Source organism: Cyrtonyx montezumae, unplaced genomic scaffold, assembly GCF_038088225.1.
Source record: "Cyrtonyx montezumae isolate F1298 unplaced genomic scaffold, pur_monq_1.0 scaffold_14, whole genome shotgun sequence".
Taxonomy (NCBI): domain Eukaryota; kingdom Metazoa; phylum Chordata; class Aves; order Galliformes; family Odontophoridae; genus Cyrtonyx; species Cyrtonyx montezumae.
In genome coordinates, this window is record NW_027071870.1 from 5048993 (window position 1) to 5072565 (window position 23573).

The 23573-nt window shown below is 37.3% G+C and overlaps 1 protein-coding gene across 4 annotated transcripts in view; it reads right to left on the minus strand.

Moving 5' to 3' along the window:
• MINDY3 (MINDY lysine 48 deubiquitinase 3) overlaps window positions 1–22543 on the minus strand; it is a 43772-nt gene extending 21229 nt beyond the window's left edge. Inside the window, exons 1-10 of one of the 4 annotated variants that reach the window (XM_065731312.1) lie at window positions 22389–22543; window positions 17209–17288; window positions 16634–16691; window positions 15720–15893; window positions 11884–11935; window positions 10047–10161; window positions 9477–9550; window positions 9030–9109; window positions 4222–4292; window positions 2753–2833 (exon numbers count right to left, since the gene is read on the minus strand). In XM_065731312.1, the coding sequence (XP_065587384.1) occupies window positions 2753–2833; window positions 4222–4292; window positions 9030–9109; window positions 9477–9550; window positions 10047–10161; window positions 11884–11935; window positions 15720–15893; window positions 16634–16691; window positions 17209–17288; window positions 22389–22485 (882 nt within the window). In that variant the 5' untranslated portion in view covers window positions 22486–22543. Of the gene's footprint in view, window positions 1–2752; window positions 2834–4221; window positions 4293–9029; window positions 9110–9476; window positions 9551–10046; window positions 10162–11883; window positions 11936–15719; window positions 15910–16633; window positions 16692–17208; window positions 17289–18884; window positions 18890–22388 lie in introns of those variants that run through there. The other 3 variants (XM_065731315.1, XM_065731313.1, XM_065731314.1) reach the window with 3 other exon arrangements.
• Window positions 22544–23573: the final 1030 nt, after the last annotated feature.

Consider the following 23573-nt stretch of genomic DNA (forward strand, 5'->3'; position numbering starts at 1 on the left):
AAAAAAAAAACACCATTGATTTTTTTTTCTGTGATAAAATGTGCTTCAATCAAAATTGCAATTTGAAAGACTTTTTTTTCAACCATTTCTTCCTACCTCCAATTCCTTCTAATAGAATGAGTCGAATAATATTTCTGCACATCCAGGATGAATTTTTACAATCCTGATGTGGTGATGAAATCATGTAGATAGATAATATCTTCATTATTTCAAACACCATTAAAAATGGGGGAAATTGCTGACTTAGTGGTAGACTTCTGTTAAAGCTCAGAATTGACTAAGTTGTCATCATTTAAGGCTATTTTAGGCAACAGCAGTTATGCGAACTTATGCACTTATGTATTATGTATTAATTCATTTTTTTATTTTGACTTTGAAATAAATGTGATTTTCAGCATAAAGATGCTGTGCTACATTTTGGTTAATCATTAAAAACTACTGGAAACATAGAAAAAAAACATTAAGAGAAGCTGTGGACAGATTTATTTTAGAACATATGACCAAACATCGCTCTGAAAGTCACAGCTAGAGCAGAAAAGTTCAGACTTAAAGAGTTGCAAATATATTCTGGCAAACAGCAACAGCAGTCTATAACATTTTCAGTACTCAAAGTGTTCTGAGACAGAAAAACAGAGCGGATATATTTCATTTCACAGTAAATAGAACAGTATTTATTGCTGCACTTCATATGAAATGTAAAATCTTAAAGAAGCAACTGAGTTTTAGAGAACAGTTGCCATTTTTCCTTGCATAGGATTGCATGCAGAAATTGAGTAAAACTTTTTGGCTGTTGAACCTTCATGCTCAATAAAGGTCCCTGAGAGAACAAAGAAGAATCTGCTCATAGTGGACAGAAAGATTGACTTTCTACGTTTCTTGGCCCAATTACTCACTTAACTACAAAAGTGATTACTAAACTGTTTATTAATTGCCAATGTTCCATATACACATAAGGGTTCAGGCTTCTGTAAGTTAGACTCAGCTTCAGAGAATTAAAGCCGTATTTGTTTTTGTCCAAACTTACTCTGAATTGCTTTTAGTTCCTCTCTTCATCTTTCTCTTTCCATTCTGAAAATTTCTCTCCTGTACTCAAACTCACTACCAAGCTAGAAGTTACATTTAGTAACAGCAACATTCAGACAACTGCACAGACTACTTCAACAACTAACTGCCCCACCATTTGGCAAGGCATTCAACTGATACAAGAATGGGCCATCAACATAATTCAGCATTTGTACTGCACAGCTGACATGTCCACCTGAAACGCTAACCATCCTCGACTTTAGGAAGGGTAACAGCAGATTCACAAAGTACTCTTACAACTTTTACATACCTTCAGGTCCTTCCTTTCCTCATAAAAAAAATAAAATAAAAATAAGAACTCTAGGAAGACCCTGCTGCTTCCTTTTCCTGCTTTTTAGTTCCCAAGATACTAATCACAAGATGAAATTTTCCACAGCCTAAGTGGAGATCAGCAAGAAAAGACAAACCATCCTCTACTGGAAGCGCTATACAAAAGGTGCCCAGACACTTTAAACTGAAACAGCTCTCAATATAAAAAAAAATAATAATAATTAATTAAATAATTGAAAAACCCAAACAAGAAAGAGCATTAGAAGAGGATTTCAACTTGGAAACGGTCGCTGTAAATATAAAACATTAGGAGATGCTTCACTCTGCACAGGCATATCTTATTTGTGTAAAAGAATGATTATGCTTATTTACATCTACAGCTTAGTATCTAAACTGACTGTGTACAATTCTGAGAAATGTTTCAAAATTGAAATTAAAAAATCACTAGTAAAGATTGTTTGGAGAGAGAGCAATGAAGAAAATAAGGAGGCAAAACAGAATGCAGATTTTTCTATGACCACAGAGTATGAGGAGAAAGAACATTTATCAGAAAACAGGAATTCAGGAAAGCTCTAGTACAACATTTACAAAAAAAAAAAAAAACAATGAAAATTACTGCAGAATACAGGCTAATTTTTCCTGTAAATTTAAAGAAATTTCTTACTTTTTTCCTCTTTTTGTTTATTTATGTAGAAAATTCAACAAAGTAATTATGGCTCTGATTTTGTCATAAGTTTTAGTACATACTTTCAAGTTTTCTATCTAGAAAAAGTCACTCATTTGTAAGATATTAAGTATAGGGAACTTCATTCCTACTAAGTTCTACTAAGTACCATTTCACGTTCCAGTATTTCTAATTAGATAGGAGTGCTCAGCAGAATATAAGCGTAGGAGAAAACAAACCTATCTTCAACTAAAGAAATAGAAATTGCCTGTTCAGAAACTCTGTCCAAGATTTTTTAAACTGAGGATTTATCTCAAAGGTGTTTTAAGTTCCACAGATTGCCACACGTATAGGTTAGAATAAATACAAGGAATTATTGTAACAGTCCTCTATCTGTTTCAAAGTTGAAGGAAGATATTTACGGTTATAGATTAAAATCAGTTGAAGTACAGTCAGAAAGATTAAACTACCAACAGGAATCAATAGATAAATCTCTCTTGCACCACCAACATTTAAGAGAGTGTATATCAGAATTATGGTATTCTAAATCACACCTCTTCTCCCCCAGTAAAGTAAGCTAAGACCAAAAGACTTCATTAAAATTTAAGAGGTATAATTAAACCACTTCAGTAAGTCTGCCTTCAAGGGAGTCTGCCTTCAACCTCTGTCTGAGGTTGCATAAAGAAGCCTGAGGTTACAAAAAAAAAAAAAAAAAAAAAGTCACATCCAACATACCTTGGCAAAAAAGACTGTGAGATGCGTTTCACTGCCCAGTATCCAGATGGGGAATTTTGGAGATTTCAAATAGGAGCCAACCTAATGTGCAATAAAAATCAGTCACAAAGCTAACCTAAAAATCTGATCAAGTTAACAATCAAGCTAATGAAAAATCAGTGGAGACAAATGCTTTGAGAACTAATATAAAAATAATGCAAAACAGTTATTGTGTAGGTCTACAATTCCTGTTTGACTTGGAAAAGAACATAACTTACAATAACTAACAGAAAGAAGATATCATTGAGAAAGTGGAATCGTCAATATCAAGTATTTCAACCTTGGAGATATGCTTCAAAATGCACAGGAATAACTGCTCCTATGCCTAACAATACTATAATTACACAGAAATCCACTTTTTACTAGCTTTTTTTTTTACTAGCTGATTTTGGATATATTGTTTCAGAGTTACTGTTTAATAAATAAAGCGTCAGTCAATACACAATGTTCTGCAAACTATACAATCCTCTTTAACAATAAGTAAAAGGAATTAAGTACAACTTGAAACAGAAGCTAAGGACAAGCAAAAAGACACTAGAAATTAAGAGTGTTAATACTGTTTCAAAAATATTATTTGTAAAGCAGAAAACTTCTCAAAATAGTCAAGGAAATTCTGTACCATGATGGGAAATAACGTGGATCAAGTTGTACACATCTGAATGCTAATGAAGTGCAATTAAATACACAAAATACCATCTATGTCCTGAATATTTCAGATTTAGAATACACTTCATAGTAGTTTTACCACTCATGTTCATGGCTTGTTTTATTTTAAAACAGTGATAGCATAAAAAGAGAACAACAATACCACAACACTCACAATTAGCAAGACACCCTGGGAACTGATATTGCAAAAAGTTTTTTAACCATTAGCATAAGCCACAGTAAGCATTGTGTCAATTAAAAAAATATGCATAAGTTCATAAGTTCATAAGGTTGGAAAGGACCTATAAGATCATCTAGTCCAACCATCCTCCTATCACTATTCCTACCCAACTACTAAATCAAATCCCTTAGCACCTCATCTAAACGCTTCTTGAACAGCGCTAGGGATGGTGCCTCAACCACCTCCCTAGGCAGGCCATTCCAGTGCCTGACCACTCTTTCAGAAAAAAAATGTTTCCTCAGGTCTAATCTAAATCTTCCCCGGTGCAACTTGTGGCCATTCATGCTTCTGACTACCTTAAATTGGTGCAGTAACATTTTAATTTCAAATAGCATCAAACAACATTTACCTAAGATAAATTCAACAACCACACTATATATCTGCTTTAGCACAATATTATTCTGTTTTAATTTGGAATTGAACATACCCTCAGAGTTATGTAATATCTCCTCTCATTGTTCACAGTGGCACTTTAAGTAATATTCCCAAAGCACAAATTAATTAAAAAAAAGATAAATTTAAAATCATAAATAAAACAGCTTACCTTACAGTATCTCAGAGATTCCATCAGTGTCAGAAAGCCCACTGTTGCTTGTTTATGTATGCCAAGAAGTTCTGTTCAAAACAAAACTCAAAACTTAGAAGAAAAATCTGGAAAGTTTCTTTAAATCACTTTTTCTTTCTCTCAAAATTGGTAAAGTAACAATTTTTAAAAGTCATGAGGTTTCAGAAAACACAAGTCATTATAAAATAAAAAGAAAAGGACAACAGTTTAATAATTTTCCTCTCACAAAGAAATAAAAGCCAAATAGGTATTTTTAGATGAAGACTGCTGGTGATAGTATCTTTTCAAAAGTTGCTGGATTTACTAGGAGATACGCTTGTAAGTTACACTAAAATTATACTCTAAAATAATAAAAACACTTTTCTAAAGGGAAAAAAACCCACAGATATATGTATATGTATGAATGAGAATGTGCACATATAAGAGTCACTTTTTATGAGAATTCCAGCTTTATTTATCCTAATGATTTCACATTCTGAATGATAAGGATTTTGTTAATACCAGTTCTGCTAGTACGAAATAAACTGCTCCCTCACTTTTATTTTCTACACCAACTTCCATTTATCATACAGTCCTCAAGCACACATAGCTGGCAGACCTATTTACATACTACTGATTGAAAGAGCACTTGCAGAGCCTTATTTGAAGCTTTTTTGAGTGCTTCCAAATCCAGTCTTGGAAATCAGTCATAACTGTAAGTATCTGAAGGAACTCTGGGCTTACAAATATGCCATATCAACAGTGAAAGCTGACTGTCACTTCCATACTTCCTTCAAGAACTTCAACTCACTGAAGGTTCTAACAGTGGATAACAATCATTACAGACATGGTTTAATTTTCCCTCACTGTTAAGAAAATCCAAACCAAACTTAGAAACACTAGCTCACTTAATACCTTTGTGGACTGTAAGTATAATTTGTTCCTTTAGAGCTGCTAGCTATACACACAGAAAGCCTTCTCTGCAGCCTAGAATTCTTAATCCTTGAAAGCATAGTTTCGGATCAATCTTCACATTTGCTTGAATTAAAACATACAGGATTGCACAGATATTACTTTTCAAAACCCCTTTATCTCACCAACGTACAACTGTGCTGCTATAAACTGCAATACATTTAGACAATTCACTCTTCATCTGAGCCACAGGAAAGAGAGAACTTGAGAACCTTCAAACAGGGGAACGGCTTTTATTCTTAAATAACACTCTTATGTGTGTATGCAGGGAAACAGAAGACAGAAGTAAATAATTAAGGAAATAGTTGTAACACAAGATTTACTTGGAAAAAGCCAGTTAAAATCAGTTAAGTTCTGTCTGATTAACAAAGAATTTGGAGTGCAAGGAAGAGGACTAAATAGTAACATTAACTAGTCAGAAAATAATGACTCAAATTATAATTAATAGGTTGCCTCAAGATGTGGCAGAGTATTCCTTCTTTTATATATTCCAGAGCTGTTTGGACATGGTCCTGGGCAACCTGCTCTGGACAACCCTGCCTGAGCAGGGGGGTTGGACCATGCAACCTGCAGAGGTGCCTTACAACTTCAATCATTCTAAGCACGACAGAAACAGCAACGTATGAATATCCTAAATAACCAGTAATCAAACTAAACAGATCATGTATCTGAAAGCTATTAGGTTAACTTCAGCCTGCAGAAGAAACTCTCACTTCACACTCAGTCAACAGTGACAACAGACAAACAAAAGACCCTGTTAGGATGCTTAAGACTATGCAAAGGGAGAGTAGCAGCACTAACTTGAACTTAGACCTTCCATACATCCTCTCCATGAAGAAGGAAGAAGCATTCTTGAAGAGAGCTTTTGATAACAATAAATATCATCTACAAAAATAATTGTATGCCTCTTGTCAGAAAGTCAGATTTTTTCCACTTTTAAAGTAGATTTTGCAAGCATTAGCAAATTTCTAAGAAGGGAGAAAATCGGAACCTTTAAGGAAGTTCATGCTCTAACTATGAAGATTTTAATAATGAAATTGTTACAAACAGTATCAGAATACTGCCACCTAGTGATGGATTGAAACATCACCAATTCTTGGCATTATTAAAAAAAAAAAGCAGTTACAGCATTTCATTTTTTCCCCACATTAAATTGCTGCGTTTCTTCTTGAAAACAAAAGGAGACTTACTTTAACTAAGATCAGTAAAGACTTAAAATACTGAACTAAATGGGATAGCACAGGCAAAAACCCAAATGCCACATAACTCCAAATGTAAAAATAAATCCTTTAGAAATCTTTTTTTTTATTATTTTTATGTATTCAGAATCTCTTCAAACTATAACTCTTAACTATTCCTACTTCCATTTCCTGTTCCCTGCTCCCCTCCAATGCCTTCTCATTTCCTTTATTCCCTTACTACCAAACTAGGAAGGCTGCATAGGCAAAGTAGTTATGCTACCAGTATGTGTTGACTAAGGAAGCAACAGGCAACACAGGAGTTTTGCACAGTCTCTCCTACAGGAAGCAATAATTTCCCCTTTTTTTTGTGTGTGTGTCTCTGGCAGCTCTCACTTGTCATGAAATTCGTGAGAACCTCTCCTTAAAATACCAGATGCAAAACTGGACTTAAACTAGCTATGTCCAAAATTACTTGATGAAAGAAGAACAGAAAAGTGAACAACTGCCATATATTTGTCTTTTAAAAATAAATACTACTCCCCATACCTTTCTACAATTATCATGTAGGTAGTTCTGGGGAAAAAAAATAATAGATAAACAGTTTAAAGGGAATACATTTATGAAAAGAGCTTAGTATTCTTGGAAAGATTTCCATCTTGAAGTACTAATGAAGTTGTCTCAGAAAGATAATCTGAAAGACAAAGGAGGGAAAGAACTAATATTTTATAAATACTTAAGACAGACACATTAAAAGCTGCAGATCCTAATGAAGTTCCTTAAATGAATCTTTAGCTAGATGAAATGTGTCTGGGAAAATTAATTATTACCTTGTGTATCAAAGAGAAAGGAGATGTCCAGAGACTAGAAAAGAAAAAATAATGTAGGGTACTTAACAGAAACAACGAAAAATGATAAAAAGAAAAACCCTGAACAAAGGATGATTTTAACCTATAAAGAATCTTGCAACAAACCAGTTATCAATGTGCATGCAGGAGAATGACCAAAATTAAAGAACAGCCAGTACAAACTCATCAATAATAAACCACAGTAATCCAGTCTTAATGCCCTGAAAAGAAGCCTGGCAAAGAGAAGAGTTAGATACAATATCCAAAATACATTCTGACAAGCCTGATGCAAAAGTATAGCCTCTATGGAATCATAATCAAGTAAAAATCTACAAAGCCTCAAAGGACATTACACTAACTGTTCATCGTAAAACCAGCACATTTCAATTCAGATTTTGAACTGAGACTTAAAGACAGACTCATGTAAGTATTTTCAGCAATGACTTACATGACAGAAAATCCTTGTAAAATACACGCTGATGAACCTGAGATGTACTTTGCAGCAGTATGGGAGAAAAGGTAAACACTTTTAGAATTAAAAGCATTTCTTCAAGACCATCCTCACTTTGTATGAAATAAATGCAATGAAAACAAATTAAAAAATCACAGTAGTGCAATATTTGGGAAGACAACATCAAGGGAAAAAGTACAAAATGAATGAAGATCTGGACAAGTACCAGCACATCTGTAACAGAATCAGTAAGTACTCATTCCATGGTAGAACCACGGAATAATTCGTGTCGAAAGCGATCTTCAGAAGTTCATCTAATCCAAACACCTACTCAGTGTAGGTCCAATTGGATCAGACTGCAGAAAGCTGTGGCCAGTTGAGTTCTGAGCACCTCCAGGGACAGGGATTCCATAACCAGGGATGGGGATTCCACAACCTATCCAGGCAACCTGTTCCAGCATTTGACCACTCTCCTGGGAAAAGTTATCTCCCTGGCACTGAGATGGAATTGCCATGTTACAGCTTCTAGTTACAGCCTCTTGTTCTTCCACTACACTCCTCCACAAAGAGGCTCTGTTTTCTCAACACCTTCTGTAAGACAGTCATAAACACCAAGCTCCCCACTTTGCATTCACCTCTTAGGATGAAACAATAGCATTCTCTCCACCTCTACCTGTATATCATGTGCTCCAGCCCACTTATCAAATGCTAAGTGAAAATTCATGGTCCTCCACTGGACTTGATAAGCTTTGTCAATGAGTCCCTCATGTTGGGGATCCCAGAATGGGACAAAAAGCTCCAGAGTCAAATGGGGAAATATCACTTCTGGCTAGATTTCTCCTAATGCAGTCCAAGATGTTGCTGTCCTTCTTCAGAAAGGCATACTCTGATGACTCACGTACAACTTGCTGTTCACATGTTTAGGCTATTCTCTAAAGAACTACTCAGTCAGTGGTGGTTAATGCTGTTGTACAGACTTACACTACAGATGGAGAACTCTCCATCTGCCCTTGATGAATTTCATGAGGCTCCCAACAGCTCATTTATGTAGCATGATGAAGTCACACTGAATAGCAGCCCACCCACAATGCACTGGCCTATCTTCCTGACTTGCTGAGACTGTATGCCCTTGCATGATCCAAGTCATCAGGTATTTTACAATCTCAGCCTATAGCTCACAATCACTGATAGCAGCATCAGTGATTTTATGCAAGTACGCTTTATTTTTATTACAGGTCTGCTTAAATCAAAGGACAGAAACAAGGAGAAATCAAAACAGAAATACACAGTATTCCAAATCTGTAGGAGACCTCACAGCATGTAAAAATATGAGCAAGCATAAAACTATAACCAACTTACTCATTCCTGAACATTCTCTGTCTCCATCCCACACATTAGAAACAGCATGCCCCGTCAACAGGAGGTTAATCAAACTTTGGCTATGTAACAGAAAGAAAAGGAACATACATTATTTCTGTAAAAGTAGTTACGTGTAACAAAAGAAAAAATATATTATTATTTAGGCAGTTGAGCAGATATTCTTTAATTAATTTTAATTACCATGTATTTGTAATTCAGCAACACTAATATGATTTCTACTCTTTCTATAAAATGATTTGATATAAAAATGCAGTCTTAAATTTGAGAATTCTTCCTCTGAAAAATCAGTATTAACATAAGTCTTTCCCCAGAACTCACACACAAGAGGGAGTAAGCAGTGAAAAGAGATTTGCTGTGATAATTGTTGCTTTTACTTATAATAAAGTTATAACTGAATCCTTCCAAACCACACCTCTTCCAGCTTACCTTCCATGACCATAAACAGGATCTATCAATGGCTCAGTTGCATCCTCAATTTCGTTTTTTATGTTTTCAGTACCCTGCAGAAACATAACAAGCATTTTTGCTGTTTTAAATGTTGTTCAATCCCAAAGACAACAGAATGTCTTCCCGAAATGTTAGGAGGCTGGTACCATATGAACTGAGACACGAACATGCTTCTCTCTCATGATAGCAAAAAGAAACACAAAGCAAGGTAATGCAGTATAGTGAAACAAGGCTACTAGGGAGGTTGATGTTCTTATGTAATGAAATGAAACCTAAACACACTAATTTCTCTTGATACCAGGAATACACAAGGAAGGATGTTTACAAAATCTGTTAATTCTCCCAGATAAGAGGAAAAAAACAAACCAGGGATTGAGCTTTTTACATTTTTATGCCACAAATGAATTGCAACATGGGTGAAGATACTATTGTATCCATTTATCTAGATTCATCAGCTGACTTCAGAGTTCATGTTTTTATAGAGAAAGGGTTATATGACCCAACTTTCTATTCATGAAGACGTACACAATAATCAAACAACCCACAAACCTTTGTCAGTATCACAGAATACAGAAAGAGTAATACTCCAAATCTGTTTGTCCACACTGAATATTGATCCCAAATCGCATCCTTCAGCTCAGGGAAGCTTTTGAATGCACGTTTGCTAAAGACAAAAAGCAAGAGAAAAAAAAAATCAATTGAGAAGAAATAGAACAGTGTGATGAAGCACAAACAAGAAATTTTAAGACCTAACACAGAACTGTCCAAGCAAAACAGCCTAAAACTAGTGTTATACACAGAATGACATAGCAGCTGTTCTGTAGTTATTCTAATTGCCACAGAGGCATTAGTATTTACTCACAAAAAGATGATAAATCTGGAGCAAGGTGTGAAAACATATCTTATATGCAAACACTAATGTTAGAGATACGTATATTTGTGAGTACTCAACAAGTTGAGTAGCTTGAATCAGGAATTCTACTAAATATTACTGAAATTATATGATAGACTACGTGCTCCAGAATAAAGTTTGCATTACACACTCCTCTGACAGACCTTCAGTTCATAAATGGTGGAGAAAGAACTTCACTATGTAAAGAGTATTCCAGAATTAAAAGTAATTGCTACATTTCTCTTGAGAAATTGATGTTATTAGATTCTAAATTTGAAGAAAAAAAAAACAACTTTCCAAGTTGTACATCCACATTTGGAAAAAAAAATCTATTTGCTGCCTACATAACTCCAAGTGATCTCATATATAAAAATAAAAAGTAAGAACTGGAGAAACGAAGAGTTCCATCAGATTCCAGTGAAGTAATACACTTGCTCTTGGGAAATTAACAGCTGAACACTGTTTTTCAGAGCACAAATATTAGCTTTCATTGAGTAACTCAAACTGGGTCATATTCTCTGCCTATCTGTACATTTGAAAAAGTATACCCAAATGTGAGTTTTTTGTGGCCAACATTAGAAAAGTTTAAATTGTCAAGGTAAAGAAATGAAATCAACTTGCTCTAAACACAAAGGGTTTAATTTCCACTGAGACAAACTGTGAAAGATCAAAGTGGCTATCAATAATTTATAGACTGGGATTGGGGAACAAATCAGTGTTGGGATTAGGTAAAGTTACAGAAACTGTAGCGGTCTCCTCTTCTCTCCTCGTGACTACAGCTTGTTCTGTAAACCTATTACTAAAACTGAAGACAATAATCAGTAATTATTATTTCAGTTCTAAACAGTATTATTTTCCACCTCAAGTGTTTTTAGTTCTCTTGCTCTCTTATTTTCCTCTTTTGGCATTTATTTTTATCATACATAAAAACTGGTCACTGTGGAAATAAAAGAGAGTTGCCTCTAGAGACAAACTCACTAGAAGCTCAAGCTCTGTATTATATCCGAGAAAGAAAAGTTTGAACTGTAAGATTCAGTTTTTTATTTGAATGCTTTATAAACATTTCCTATGTTATCTCAAACCAAGAAAAATACTAGATTACATCTTTTTTTCAATGTATTTATCAAGTATTTCAAATAGAATCACCTGTGAAGAGTGTATGAAAGATCTGACGATGGACATGTTAAACTTAATTAGATATGAATTTTAACTAGCTGTGTTTATTCAACAATTTCACATTATTACACTGCTCCAGTTTTAAAGTCTAATTCTTTTGTTCAAGATAATATTCAATTTGAAACTGTAAAATGCAAAATGACAAAAAAAAAATATATATATATATATATAAATCCAAACCCCCAGACTGCAATTGGAAATCCAACTTTAACCTGATGTGTAACAGGCAAGAAGTTCTTCAACATAGCCCTTTTAGGGCTACGAATATTAGCGTTACTTCAAAATACTGTATTTTAAATGTTACAACATATTACTTACTGAATTAATGCATGAAATCGCTCAAAGCCAAGCTCTTCCACAGCCAAGGCAGCTATACACAAGAGACACTTTTCAGCACTACACATGGCAAAAAATGACACAAGATACACACAGCAAGCTAGTATACTTTCAAGCTTTAATTATATTGTTTAATTTTTAATCCTCCCTTGACATTTTAATTTTTTTTAACTGCTTACTATTAAACTGATCTAGTGCAACATTAAGATTCCAGCATACAAAACAGTGAGAGTATTTCTATTTGGAGTAATCAATTTATTAAAAGCACAAAGCCACTGCAGTGTGCAGCTTTTAAAATATTTGTCAAATGCTAAGCCGTTGATTTTGTACAAATCATGACTGTCAAAGTCATTGAGTATATGCATGCTACAGATTTAACTTCACAGGTCAGTAAGTATTATTTCCTAGAGAAGCAAGCATGATTATTTGGATCATTTTATCAATGTTGATAAGCTGTATTTTTTCTTTTAGAATATTACTGAAATGCTTGTTTCTTGTTTTTCCCTTTTCATACTAATTCAGTATTTATCACAGAAGAGAGTAGAATTACTCCACAAAGTGTCACAAGTTCTATTTTTACATACATTTTTCCATTGTTTTCTATTAATAATGGTTAAATAACTTTCCAAATGTTACCCTCCAAGACAGAAAAAAAATACAGCATTTAGTGTCTTCCCAAGTTCAACACAGGCTTTATACCTTTGTTCCCCCTCATAACATTCTCAAGCCAGGGAGGTGAAACAAGCTTTTAAACATGTTCCAGTTGTGTAATTATTGAATTCTGAGAAGCACTCAGATATTAAGACTGTAGAAGCCTTCAAGGACCTTCACCTTTAAGTAATTTACCTACCTGCAAGTGGAGTTAACACTCAAAACAGATGGAGCAGCTTTCTGATACAGGCCACTCAGTGCTACTTTCATAATGTCTGATCACTTAGCAATTGAATATGACTGCCTATGATTTCTGTTAAAGACCTGAAGCCACTGGATTTAATACTACTGACCAATTCTTCCCACAGTAATTCTTCATAATGGCTCTTTTCTGATTGTATTTTGAAAGGTGTATTTTGTTTGCCCGTATACAGATACAACCAATTCTGATTCTCCAGCAGCAGAATAATTTCATTTCCTACCTTAGAAATAAGGCAGTGGTTTATTTTTATCTTTTGATCAATTACAAGTACAAAAACCTGAAAAACTTAGATTTCAAAGAACAAAACTAGAATTAAAAAAAATTTGTTTTTTGAAAAATATGAAATAAAATATTAATCTACATGAAAAAAAATTCCAAACCAAGCCTCTTTTTATTAATGCAAAAGTATTTTAATAAGGAAGACTATCAATGCTAAAGGATTCCCTTCCAAAGATTTGATGCCTTTTATGCAGAATGTTAGAGGGAATAAACCATATAAAAACCTTTGAACCTGGGAATTTGCACTACTACAGCCAATGCATGGCCAACAACAATCACTCCAATACATCACAAAAGCAGATGAAAAATGCTACTGCATTCAGTAAGTGTGTTTGAATCCCTGTTTTGTTCACACACCAAGATTATAGGCAGTTCCATTCTGTTACTACAGAACAGATTGAAATGGTTAGAGAAGCACTGTTTGAAACAAAGGAAAAGAAGAAAAAACCTGAAGAGAAGTGTAAAAAGACACAACCGAAACAAAGCTAGATAAAGACAGTACTTAGTAGAGAGGAAAACAACGAACTGCAATAGAGCATGAGCTGTGTGAAAAATACAGTAGTACAGAAATGCTACAGAATAATAATTCAATCATGCTGTATCTAACCACATTTCAAGTTTTCATAGTTCAAGATTTTTTGTAAACTGATTCCCACATTCAGTTCCCAAATAGCACTAGCCTGCCACAAAGAATTTCATTTTTAAGACTCCTCTGCCACCCTACATCATCTCTCAAGTCTTGCAAACTCTGACAACGTCAGTTTCTATTTTTATTGATTACAGCAATGAAGCAAGAAATAAACTTACTCCTTTGCACTAGCAACGATAGAACTCTGCATTACTGACAATACTTTCTTACTCAGATCTTCCTTTTTAGACTAACCAGGAAGAAACTGAAATTGCTTCTATAGTTAAAAATAGAAGGACTTTAACAAGAAAGCACTAACAAGTACATCTTAAATCAGGAAGCATATAGCATTATATAATTTTAAATTAAAATACTGATTAAACTGTAAAGCACATCAAACAGGGACACTCACACTCTAGCAGGAATGTAGACTAGTTCTAGTAGAATATGAACAGTCAAGGACATTAACGTTCATGACAAAAGCACACTGCTCAGAGTAAATACATTCTGCTCTTCCTAAGGGCGTTCTGAGGTATTAAGGACAAAGGCAGCACTTGCAGATTTGAAACAAACAAACAAAAAAAAAAACCAGGAAAAACATAAACAGAAGTAACTATTTCATTGTGTTAATGTTGATAAAAAGAGAGTTTATGTTTAAGAAGACCTCCTGAACACACTTTTCATTAAGTTCCTCAAAACAAGGAGGAAGTAAAAAGGAAGTAACAATCTACTGTTAACTAGGCTCTACTTCACTTTTTCTTCAAACAAAAAGCCAAAATCTGAGCAAGAGCTTTGCAGATGTATGGAAAGGCAGCCAAAATTTGGAATTTCAAAAAGTTTCAACTACTTTTAACCTTCAAAGGAAGATACACATATACATGTTTAAAACTGAACAGTTGCAGATACAACTTTCTGTGTAATATCTTTCCTTTATAAAAAATACGGTCCAAAGTGATCTATATGGTGACTTTTCTCTCCAGTTAAGTAAAATTTTAATTATTACTGCTTGAGCCCTCTAAAAGACATGAAGCATTTGACAGCTGATGAAGATGACTTGTGCCATAAAGAGCTCCAGCACTACTAATTGCTGTAGCTAGCTTTACACATACAAATCTACTTGCACAATTCTTACTTTGTAATTATGTCACAAACTGGTGAATAACAGATACCTTCCGTCAAAAGATGGCACCTTTATAAGCATGTTCTCATGTGAAGAGTTTTTCATACTTCTCAAAGGGCACATTGAGAACAAAAACTAAAAGAAAAAGAAGCTTAACTTTTAACATGTTAGATAACCCCTATTAATGATTAATAAATACATCTCAATGATCACGTGCACACAAACTTCCACATCACTGGAACCACAATAGTTTAAATATGACTTGATGCTGTATCTTAGCATAACAGGAGATGTTCAACAACCAATGAAGAAATCAAGGCATCTGCAAGAAGTAGGTAAATGAAGAATTCTAACCTACAAAAAAAACCTAAGAAAAACCTATTAACCTAAGAAAAGGTAATTTAATTAAACTGTTTTGGTATCACACAGAAGCAAACAAAGGGAAGAAGGCTACTTCTCCCTAACAGGGGATCCACAATATTTTAGAACCAATTTGAAGAGTTTCCTGTAAAAGCTCTTCTGAAATAAAGCTACAAATGACCAGTTAAAATATTCCCCTGGTGTCAGAAAGCATGCCTTTTTTCCAGATTAAAAATAAGCAAAACCAAAACACCAGGCTTCAAATTGTAAAAACAAACCTGAAAAGTCTGTGCAAATTGCTCAAATTCAAGAAAAGAACATCTGTAAGAACCCCTGTGATAGACAGCCTTTCAACAAAAAGCATCAATGCCTCTAATTAAAACAAACAAATATCCATCTATTGCTAATGAAATTAAAAAGGTGAAAACCTTATCTGTATCTTAATAAAAAGCAGAGAGCCCTCAAAAACATATTACTTTACTCAATAATAAAGAATTTAGAATAGAAATACATCTTACAAGGTTGTTCCTCTTGACGACTGGATTCTGCAGGACTTTCAGAAATACTAGCAGTTTCTTCCGTTGTTTTTCCTCTTATCCATGTTGCCAGAGAGTATGACTCAGAGTTATCAGAGCAAGCCATCTCCAGAATATCACATAACGTATGACAGAGAAGGTTTTTCTGCTCTACTTCTGAAAGATGAGAAACCTACTTGAGTTCAATTGCTGCTAATCAGTATCTCATATATGCTCCTAGTATTTTTATACTCATTAAGACTATCTAAACAATTATCTAATTTTATTAACTTTACCTTATTAGTGCTAATTGTTCTGTGACAATACTGGATCAAAGAACTAAAAAGCGATCTTTAGAGAAAGATGTTTTAACACCATTTCTAACCTATTCCCTGTTTTAGTTAATCCAATATTTATAAAACACACAAGTGCTGTGGACTGACCTGGACCTCACAAACAGGAATTCAGAGACTGTTGTTTAGCATGAAGAGCAAGGCTCTTCTGGCAAAACCTGATGATTACAAGCTTTTTGTTATGCAAAGAGAGAGAAACTTTTTAGAAGGGCCTGTAGTGACAGAATGAGGGACAATGGTTTTTAAACTTTAAGAGGGTAAATTTAGATTATATATCAGAAAGAATTATTTTACAGTGATGACAGTGAGGCATTGGATCAGGTAACCCAGAGAAGCAATGGATGGCCCACCACTGGAAGTGATCTAAATCAGGCTGGACTGGGCTTTGAGCAAGGCCTGTTCCAGCTTCTGATCCAGCAAAAGTCACCCCTGCCCATGGCAGGATAACGTACTAGGTGATCTCTGTGTTCCTTCCAACCCAAACCATTCTATCATTCAATGCAGCATATATACTATGTGTACTTTTTTTTCAGAAAAGAAAAAAATAAAAGGCAGTCTCAGTACCTGGACAGTCTCTCCAAGTAGACTTCTCGCTGGCAAAAAGCCTCTTCAAAAGGAATGCCTTTGATATCAAAGCATCAGATAATGATTAAAATACAACACCAGCAAATTTTATTTTTCACTACAAGCTCTATAGCAAAGCACTTCTGCATATTATTAGTGCTTCAAGCTCCTTGTCATTCAGTAAGGCACCCTAAGCCTGCACTGTTTACTGATATTTCTCATTCAGTGTAAATATAAAGGTGCCCTAAAATCCTAGGTTCAACTGTGGTAACATTGAACAAAGTACACTATTTAAACATCTCCAGACTCACAGAACTAAAGCAATGGACATGAAATTTTGCAGCACGTAACTGAGGAGTACCCAGTCACTCAGAAATCGAAAATCCCCTCCAGTATTTACTAAGCTCACTGATTCAAACAGTACAAATTAAAATTCGCACAACAGATTAAGGAAAACCTATACAATAATTAGTAACCACTGCATTAATTTCTGTAGTAGAGTTCCACGTATGCTCTGAAAAGGACAAAATTTAGGCTTATTAATCTTAAATCACTGCTGTATAAACACATCTTACCTGTACAGGTGCAATCACTGCACAAGGGCCACCTTCAAACTGTTCTAAAGCAGTCGATTCAGATTCACTAAAGACAAATCCTGTCAAATGAAAGCATATGGTATTTAGTGAAATACATAAACAAGTATGTTTAAATATATTCATTCCCTAACAGAAAAGACATTAGTTTTGCTCATTTTTATAAGAGTTTTCTAGACCTTCCCCTGCCTCCAGAGATGCAGCAGAATGTGATTAAACTATCTGAATAAAAAAGAGACAGAAACAGGTAGAGAAATTAATTATCTCAGCAAAGAAATAATGAACATAAAGAGCTAACAGCCAGAGAATTTTTTTAAGCTGTAGGACTATCATTAGAGTTTGTGTAGTTGAATACTTCAACCACAGTTTTTAATTTATTATTTCTTAGAAATCAATTAAAATGTGTTTATAACTTAAAACACTGTCTTGAATGTGCAAAAAAAATTAAAGAAAATCACTTTTTGAGCATACAAAACATTTTTATTCCCTATGAAGGGTATGGTAAACCTCCCACTGATGTCCTTTTTTGCCTATTAAGTGCTGCCTTTTAAGGCTGAAATAAGCCCAGTAACTCAAATATTCACCTGTAACCAAGCAAGCCTCTTAATGGTGGCATTTCAAAGTACAGACACCGAATTTAGCAAAATGCAAGGACACTTATTTTCCCTTCTCCATTAGAAGAAGTCAGAATTACTTTTACAGTCACATAATGCAGCAGATGCTGGAACCAATACTGTAGAATTGTTAATACTTTGCTCAAACTTCTCATCAAGACATGCTAATTCACAGTTTACACTTCTCAAGTAAAAGCATGTACAGAGAGAACTAACTTGATGAAGCTGATGCATAACAACTTACAGTAAGTGGCACTGCACATTATTTTTTTAAGTGCTAGTAAGACTGTGCTAAAGTAATGTTTGTGTAATCTAGAAACCATGCAACTACAGCCAGCAACTAACCAGCAAATGGAAGCAAGTGGGGACAGGAAAAAAAGGGGAATACACATGCATATTTCCTCAGCAGTGTCAGGCTCAGTGGAACATTCAATGCACCCTTCCCACAGTTTCTCCTTTCCCATAGTTCTGTATCATTACAACCTGCTGTATCAGATTTCAGCACCCCCAGCTCCTGGATGTGAATTTGAATGAGGGCAGTGCATCTCCTGGTGCAGACTTCTGCACTACTACACAACAGGCACCTTGTCCCAAGCAGCACCAGAGAGCACTGTGCATGCCTGAGGTCAGCTTTCATCACAGAAATGATACTTAACACTAGAGTGGAAAAAAAAACCTGTAAGGCGGACAGTGCAGCTGCAGTTCTTAAAAGTGGGCTTTCCCCTATATCTGACTCCAGCTTTTCTGAACCTTGTGCATTACAAGGTTCATGCCTCAGATCCAGCATCACTGAATTTACCAATGAAGCTGCATTAATCTATACCTCAACATTTGCACTACTGTGAATTCATTTCACTGTACACATGCCCTAAAAAGAAACATTACCAGTCATTTGAACTATCTGAATTAGTTTGTGCACACTCATCCATACTAAAACATGTATTTCTTTAGGTTTTTAAGCATTATAGCATGCCAGCAAAGCACACTGCAGCAAAAGTTTTTTAGTTATTTTAATGATTTAGCCACTGCAGTAAAACAACATACTTGGACGTGGTTCCACTAAACCACGCTCAGAAATCTTGACATTGTTTCATATTCTTCAAGTTTCTTAGAGAAAGCAGGAGCTGTCTCAGCTTACCCTGCCCTGTTTTACAAAACTGTCTCCTAAAAAAAGAAAGCCCAGTGAGATTCTCCAAGGTGAAAGCCAGGAAAGACAATGCAAAACCGATATTATCCAGAACCTGATGGAATACAACCACGGCAAAATCACATGCAATACTTAAAGCAGTATCTTCTTTTCAGCTAACTGCTGCTGCTGTATAGCAAGAAGAAACAAACAAACAAACAAGAACACCAACCCACCAAAACCAAACAAACCAAAGGTCTTGCTTTCCTTCTTAAAATGTCTATGAAATCTGAAGTCAGCTCAGGTAATATTTCAGACACCAGGATTTAAAGTCCTTCTGGCTTCAAACCTACGACAGCTGGCAATATCATATCTCCTTACTTTTTTGCACAACAATCACATCCTGAGCCATCTCTATAAAAACTCATCACCCCCATGCTCTTGTAATACGGTTTAACAGAGCTGAATGGTGTGCTGCTTATAGATAACAACAGCTCATCTAAATGAACAAATAAATGAATATTTCTACCCCAAAGCCTCCTTCTTACATCACCAAGCTCCATGGGACATCAGATTTCACCATTCTGGTACAAAATGAAATTCAATAAACATAGCGAAGAAACTAGCAACAATGTCTACAATTCTAGATATATGCTGCATATTTGAGTGGATAGATAGGAGGTTGAGAGAAGGCCTGGTCTGACAAATTTCAAGAAAACAATGGGTTGGGTTACATTTGGTCTTGAATCAAATAAGTGAAATTTCCATGAAGCAGGAACCCACTGTTCAGTCATTTCCCCACCTCTGTTAGCACAGACCCTCTCGGATGCTTTCCCATCTCAATTACATGGGAGCACTGGCTGATTTCACAGAGCTCCCAGAAGTGTTCCACTGACCATAACTGGGCCAAGGCACACGTTGTTAAAGTTTGATACCATTGGTAAAACAGCAACTTCAAAAACAGTTCCACCAAAGGATGTAAAGAGATAGCCCTTAGTGCAGACAGCAGGAACAAATAAGTAGAGATGGGACAACAACAACAATCACTTCTTCCACCTGTTTGCATGCTCAACATTTGTCTTGTACCTTAACTGCAAATACTCAGAAAAATATACTTATTTTTCTTTCCAATTAACTGTTTGCACTGAGTAGTATGAAACTCAATGAGATGAAAAACAGAAAAACATTGATTTTACATAAAATTCAATTATTAAAACTTTAAGTATTTAAATAACAGTCACCACTCTTCTCTGATCACCTACATGAGTTACAAATTAACTTAAATTCAAATGAACACTCTCCAAATTGCTAGTTCTACTGAAGGCTTAAATAAAGGCAAATATATATATTTTTAGAAGGAACGATACATCTGCTTGTCTGGTAAAAAAAAAAACCTTCTCTCTGGAATCTTTGATTCACATGCGGCCTAACAGTACTAAAACTCCAGTGACTTATAAGCAATACTGTAGGATGCAGCTCCTCAACCAAAGATGCAATAAAAACCAGTATTGAGATATTTAAACATACTAGACCAAGCAGAAGAGTTCCAAAAAAGGAAACCTGGAAAGTAAAGAGGAGACATGAAAGCTGCAAGGAAACAGATCTCTTTACATTGTAAGTTACACACATATATGTCAATAGTAGTACTATTCAAAAGTTCTGCTTTTGAAGTTAAGCAACTGTTTTGAAAAGACTGAGCCATCTTTATTTCCTAAGACGGGTGAGAAAACAGCTTAAGTAATTATGAAATGACACTGCTCTCAAACCTGGCAGACATTAACAGCTGAACAGCCTTGATACAGCACACCTCAGGGCTGCTCTGTAACAGCTTTATGAATGGAATCTATCTTCTGTATCAAAGAAAAAAAAGTGTTCCTAACACAAGTATTTTTCTCTAGGGTGCAGCCTCCCTTCCTCCTTCCCCAGTCACCCAGTCATTGTATCTACACCAGGAAATACTGAAGCAAAGGCCAGGCTGTTGCTTGGAGTCCACTTTGAGGACTCTGACAAATGAAATTCCGTGGGTTCAAACTACAAATTCTGCTGCAATCATGCAGAAAGATTTTTCTTGGAAGGATTAAAAAAACAAACAGAAAAAAAAAACAAACACAACAGCTTTACAGCTTTGCATTTGCAAGGTCTGGAATCCAAATAAGGTATTTAAAGTTGCCAATGCAGGACAGTGTAGGAATTACTTTTAATTCTTGAACCATCACTAACTTCAAACAGCATGCCTACTTCAGCCAGCTCAGCCAATCTGTTCCCATAGTACATCACAGAGAAGGCTATTTACTTTTGGACAGGGCAGCGACACAGACTGACATCCTGTACATCATTTCTATTAGTAAGTTTCTGTATCATCCCTTATAGGTTTGATACAGTACCAGAAAATCTCCACTGAGAAGAAATTATGCACAGGTCGTGCAATTTACACATGAAAAAAAGGAATCATCACACTACAAATATCCCAGGGCTCACTATCTCTACCTTATCTCTGGTCACCTCCCAGAGATCACAGAATATGGGTTGGAAGGGACCCAAAATCATCAACAAGTCCAACTCCTGGCTCCACACCAGACAACCCAAGAACCAGCCCATACTCTGAGAGCACTGTACAGACGCTTCTTCAACTCTGGCCAGCTCGGTGCCCTGAACACTTCCCTGGGGAGCCTGTTCCAGTGCCCGACCACCTGCTGGTGAAGAACCTTTTCCTGACACCGAAAGTGACCCTGCACACAGCTCCATGACACTCCCTCGGCCCTGCTGCTCCCACCAGAGTAGAGCTCAGCGCTGCCCTTCCACTCCCTGTGAGCCACCATGCGGGCTCCCCTCCGCTCCTGTGCTCTGGGCTGGGCACTCCCAGTGACCTCAGCCGCTCCTCACGCATCTTCCCCTCCAGATCCTTCACCATCTTTGCACCACGCACGTCCTCCAACTGCTAAAGAAAACATCTGAAAACATCCGTACCTCCTGACCCGCGCTTGTCCTGCTTTAAAGAAGACCGTTTGTGATCGCCCTGTTCTTGGAGGAAAAAAAGGCACCTCAGTGCACTCGTCTCCTCAAAATAACGGAATAAGATAACCTCCAAAGAGACCTAAGAAATACACTTCCTTTCCTATCAACATCTGAGGCAGAAGACGACCAAGCTGCAAAAAACCAGATAAACCCAACAATTACAGAGAACTGAAACTGCTGCATCATTTTCCCGAGAGCGGCGCGGAGCTGCAGGGCAGACTGCCCGCACAGGGCTCCACTCCGCAACCCGCCACAGAGCCCCGCACCCACGCGAGGACGCACGCAGGGGCGCAGGGCGGCGCCGCCTCACCCCGCAGGTGGAAGGCGCGGGGCGGGCCGAGGCCGTGCGGGCCCCGCGGGGCCCGGGCCGGGCGGAGGAGAGCGCGGGACACCGCGCACGCAGCTACCTTGCGCCCAGCGGCAGAATATGGTGTCGGCCAGCCCGCGGGGCCCGGCTTTCTTGCCCCACACCAGGTGGACGAGCTCCTGGCCCACCTCGGACATGACGGGGTGGCGGCGGCCCCCGGGGCCGGGCGGGCGAGGCGGTGCCGGCGGCGGAGGCGGTTACCGCAGCCGCTGCCCCTGCGCTGGGGAGGGGCCGGGCCGGGCCGGGCCGCGCCGGGCTCCTGGCGGAGCTGCGCAGGCGCCGCAGCCGCTTTTCGTTCTGCCCGGCAGACGCTTCCGCTTCCCGGTGCTCGCGCAGCCGTGGCAGCCCGAGGCGGGCTCGGCCGAGGAGCGGAGGGTTGAGGTCCGTGAGGGGTTGGCGCAGCTTGTGGGTTTATTGGGAGTGCTTAGCGGTGAAGCCACGCGCTGTCCTGCTGCCTGTGCTGCTCCTGGCTACCGTGTAGTCTAACCCGCAAAGAATCACAGAATGCTGTCGTAGAATCGTTACGCTCGGAAAGGGTCTCTCGCGTAGTTCAGTAGTTAGCCCATCGCCACCATGCCTACTGAACCACGTCCTACAGTGCCACAGCTGCGCGTTTCTTCAACACCCCCAGGGACGATGACTCCAGCCCAGTCCAGACTCGTGCCACTGCCTCACTGCTATTCATTACGGCTTATTCCTCATACCCAGCCTGAACCTCTCCTGGCATAACATAAGGCCGTTGCCTCCCATCATGACACAGTTAACTGGGAGAAGCAGCCTCTACCTGCTCTCAGCTCCTGGGCTTTCAAGGCGCATAGATATCTTAGGGGTGGCAATCAAGTGAACGCTCTTTTCAGCAGTGCCTAGTGACAGAACAAGGGTCAACAGGCAAGTTACTGAAAGATAACGAGATCATTATGAACATGAGGAAAGACTTCTTCATTTTGAAGGTAACACAGCACTGGAACAAACTGCAGAAAGGCTACAGTCTCCTTCTGTGGAGACACTCAAAACCCACCTGGACACTTTCCCATGTATCATACTGTAAGGAACCTGCTTTAGCAGTGCGTTAGATGAGATCTCCAGAGATCCCTTCCAACTCCAACAATTCTGTGATACTGGTCTTTATCCATGATGCGGCACATGCTCACTTTCGTTTTTTGCTGCTCCTTATGAGCTGCCCTAGATGCTTTATTTGAAATTCTGAGTAATGGAGCAGCAGCGG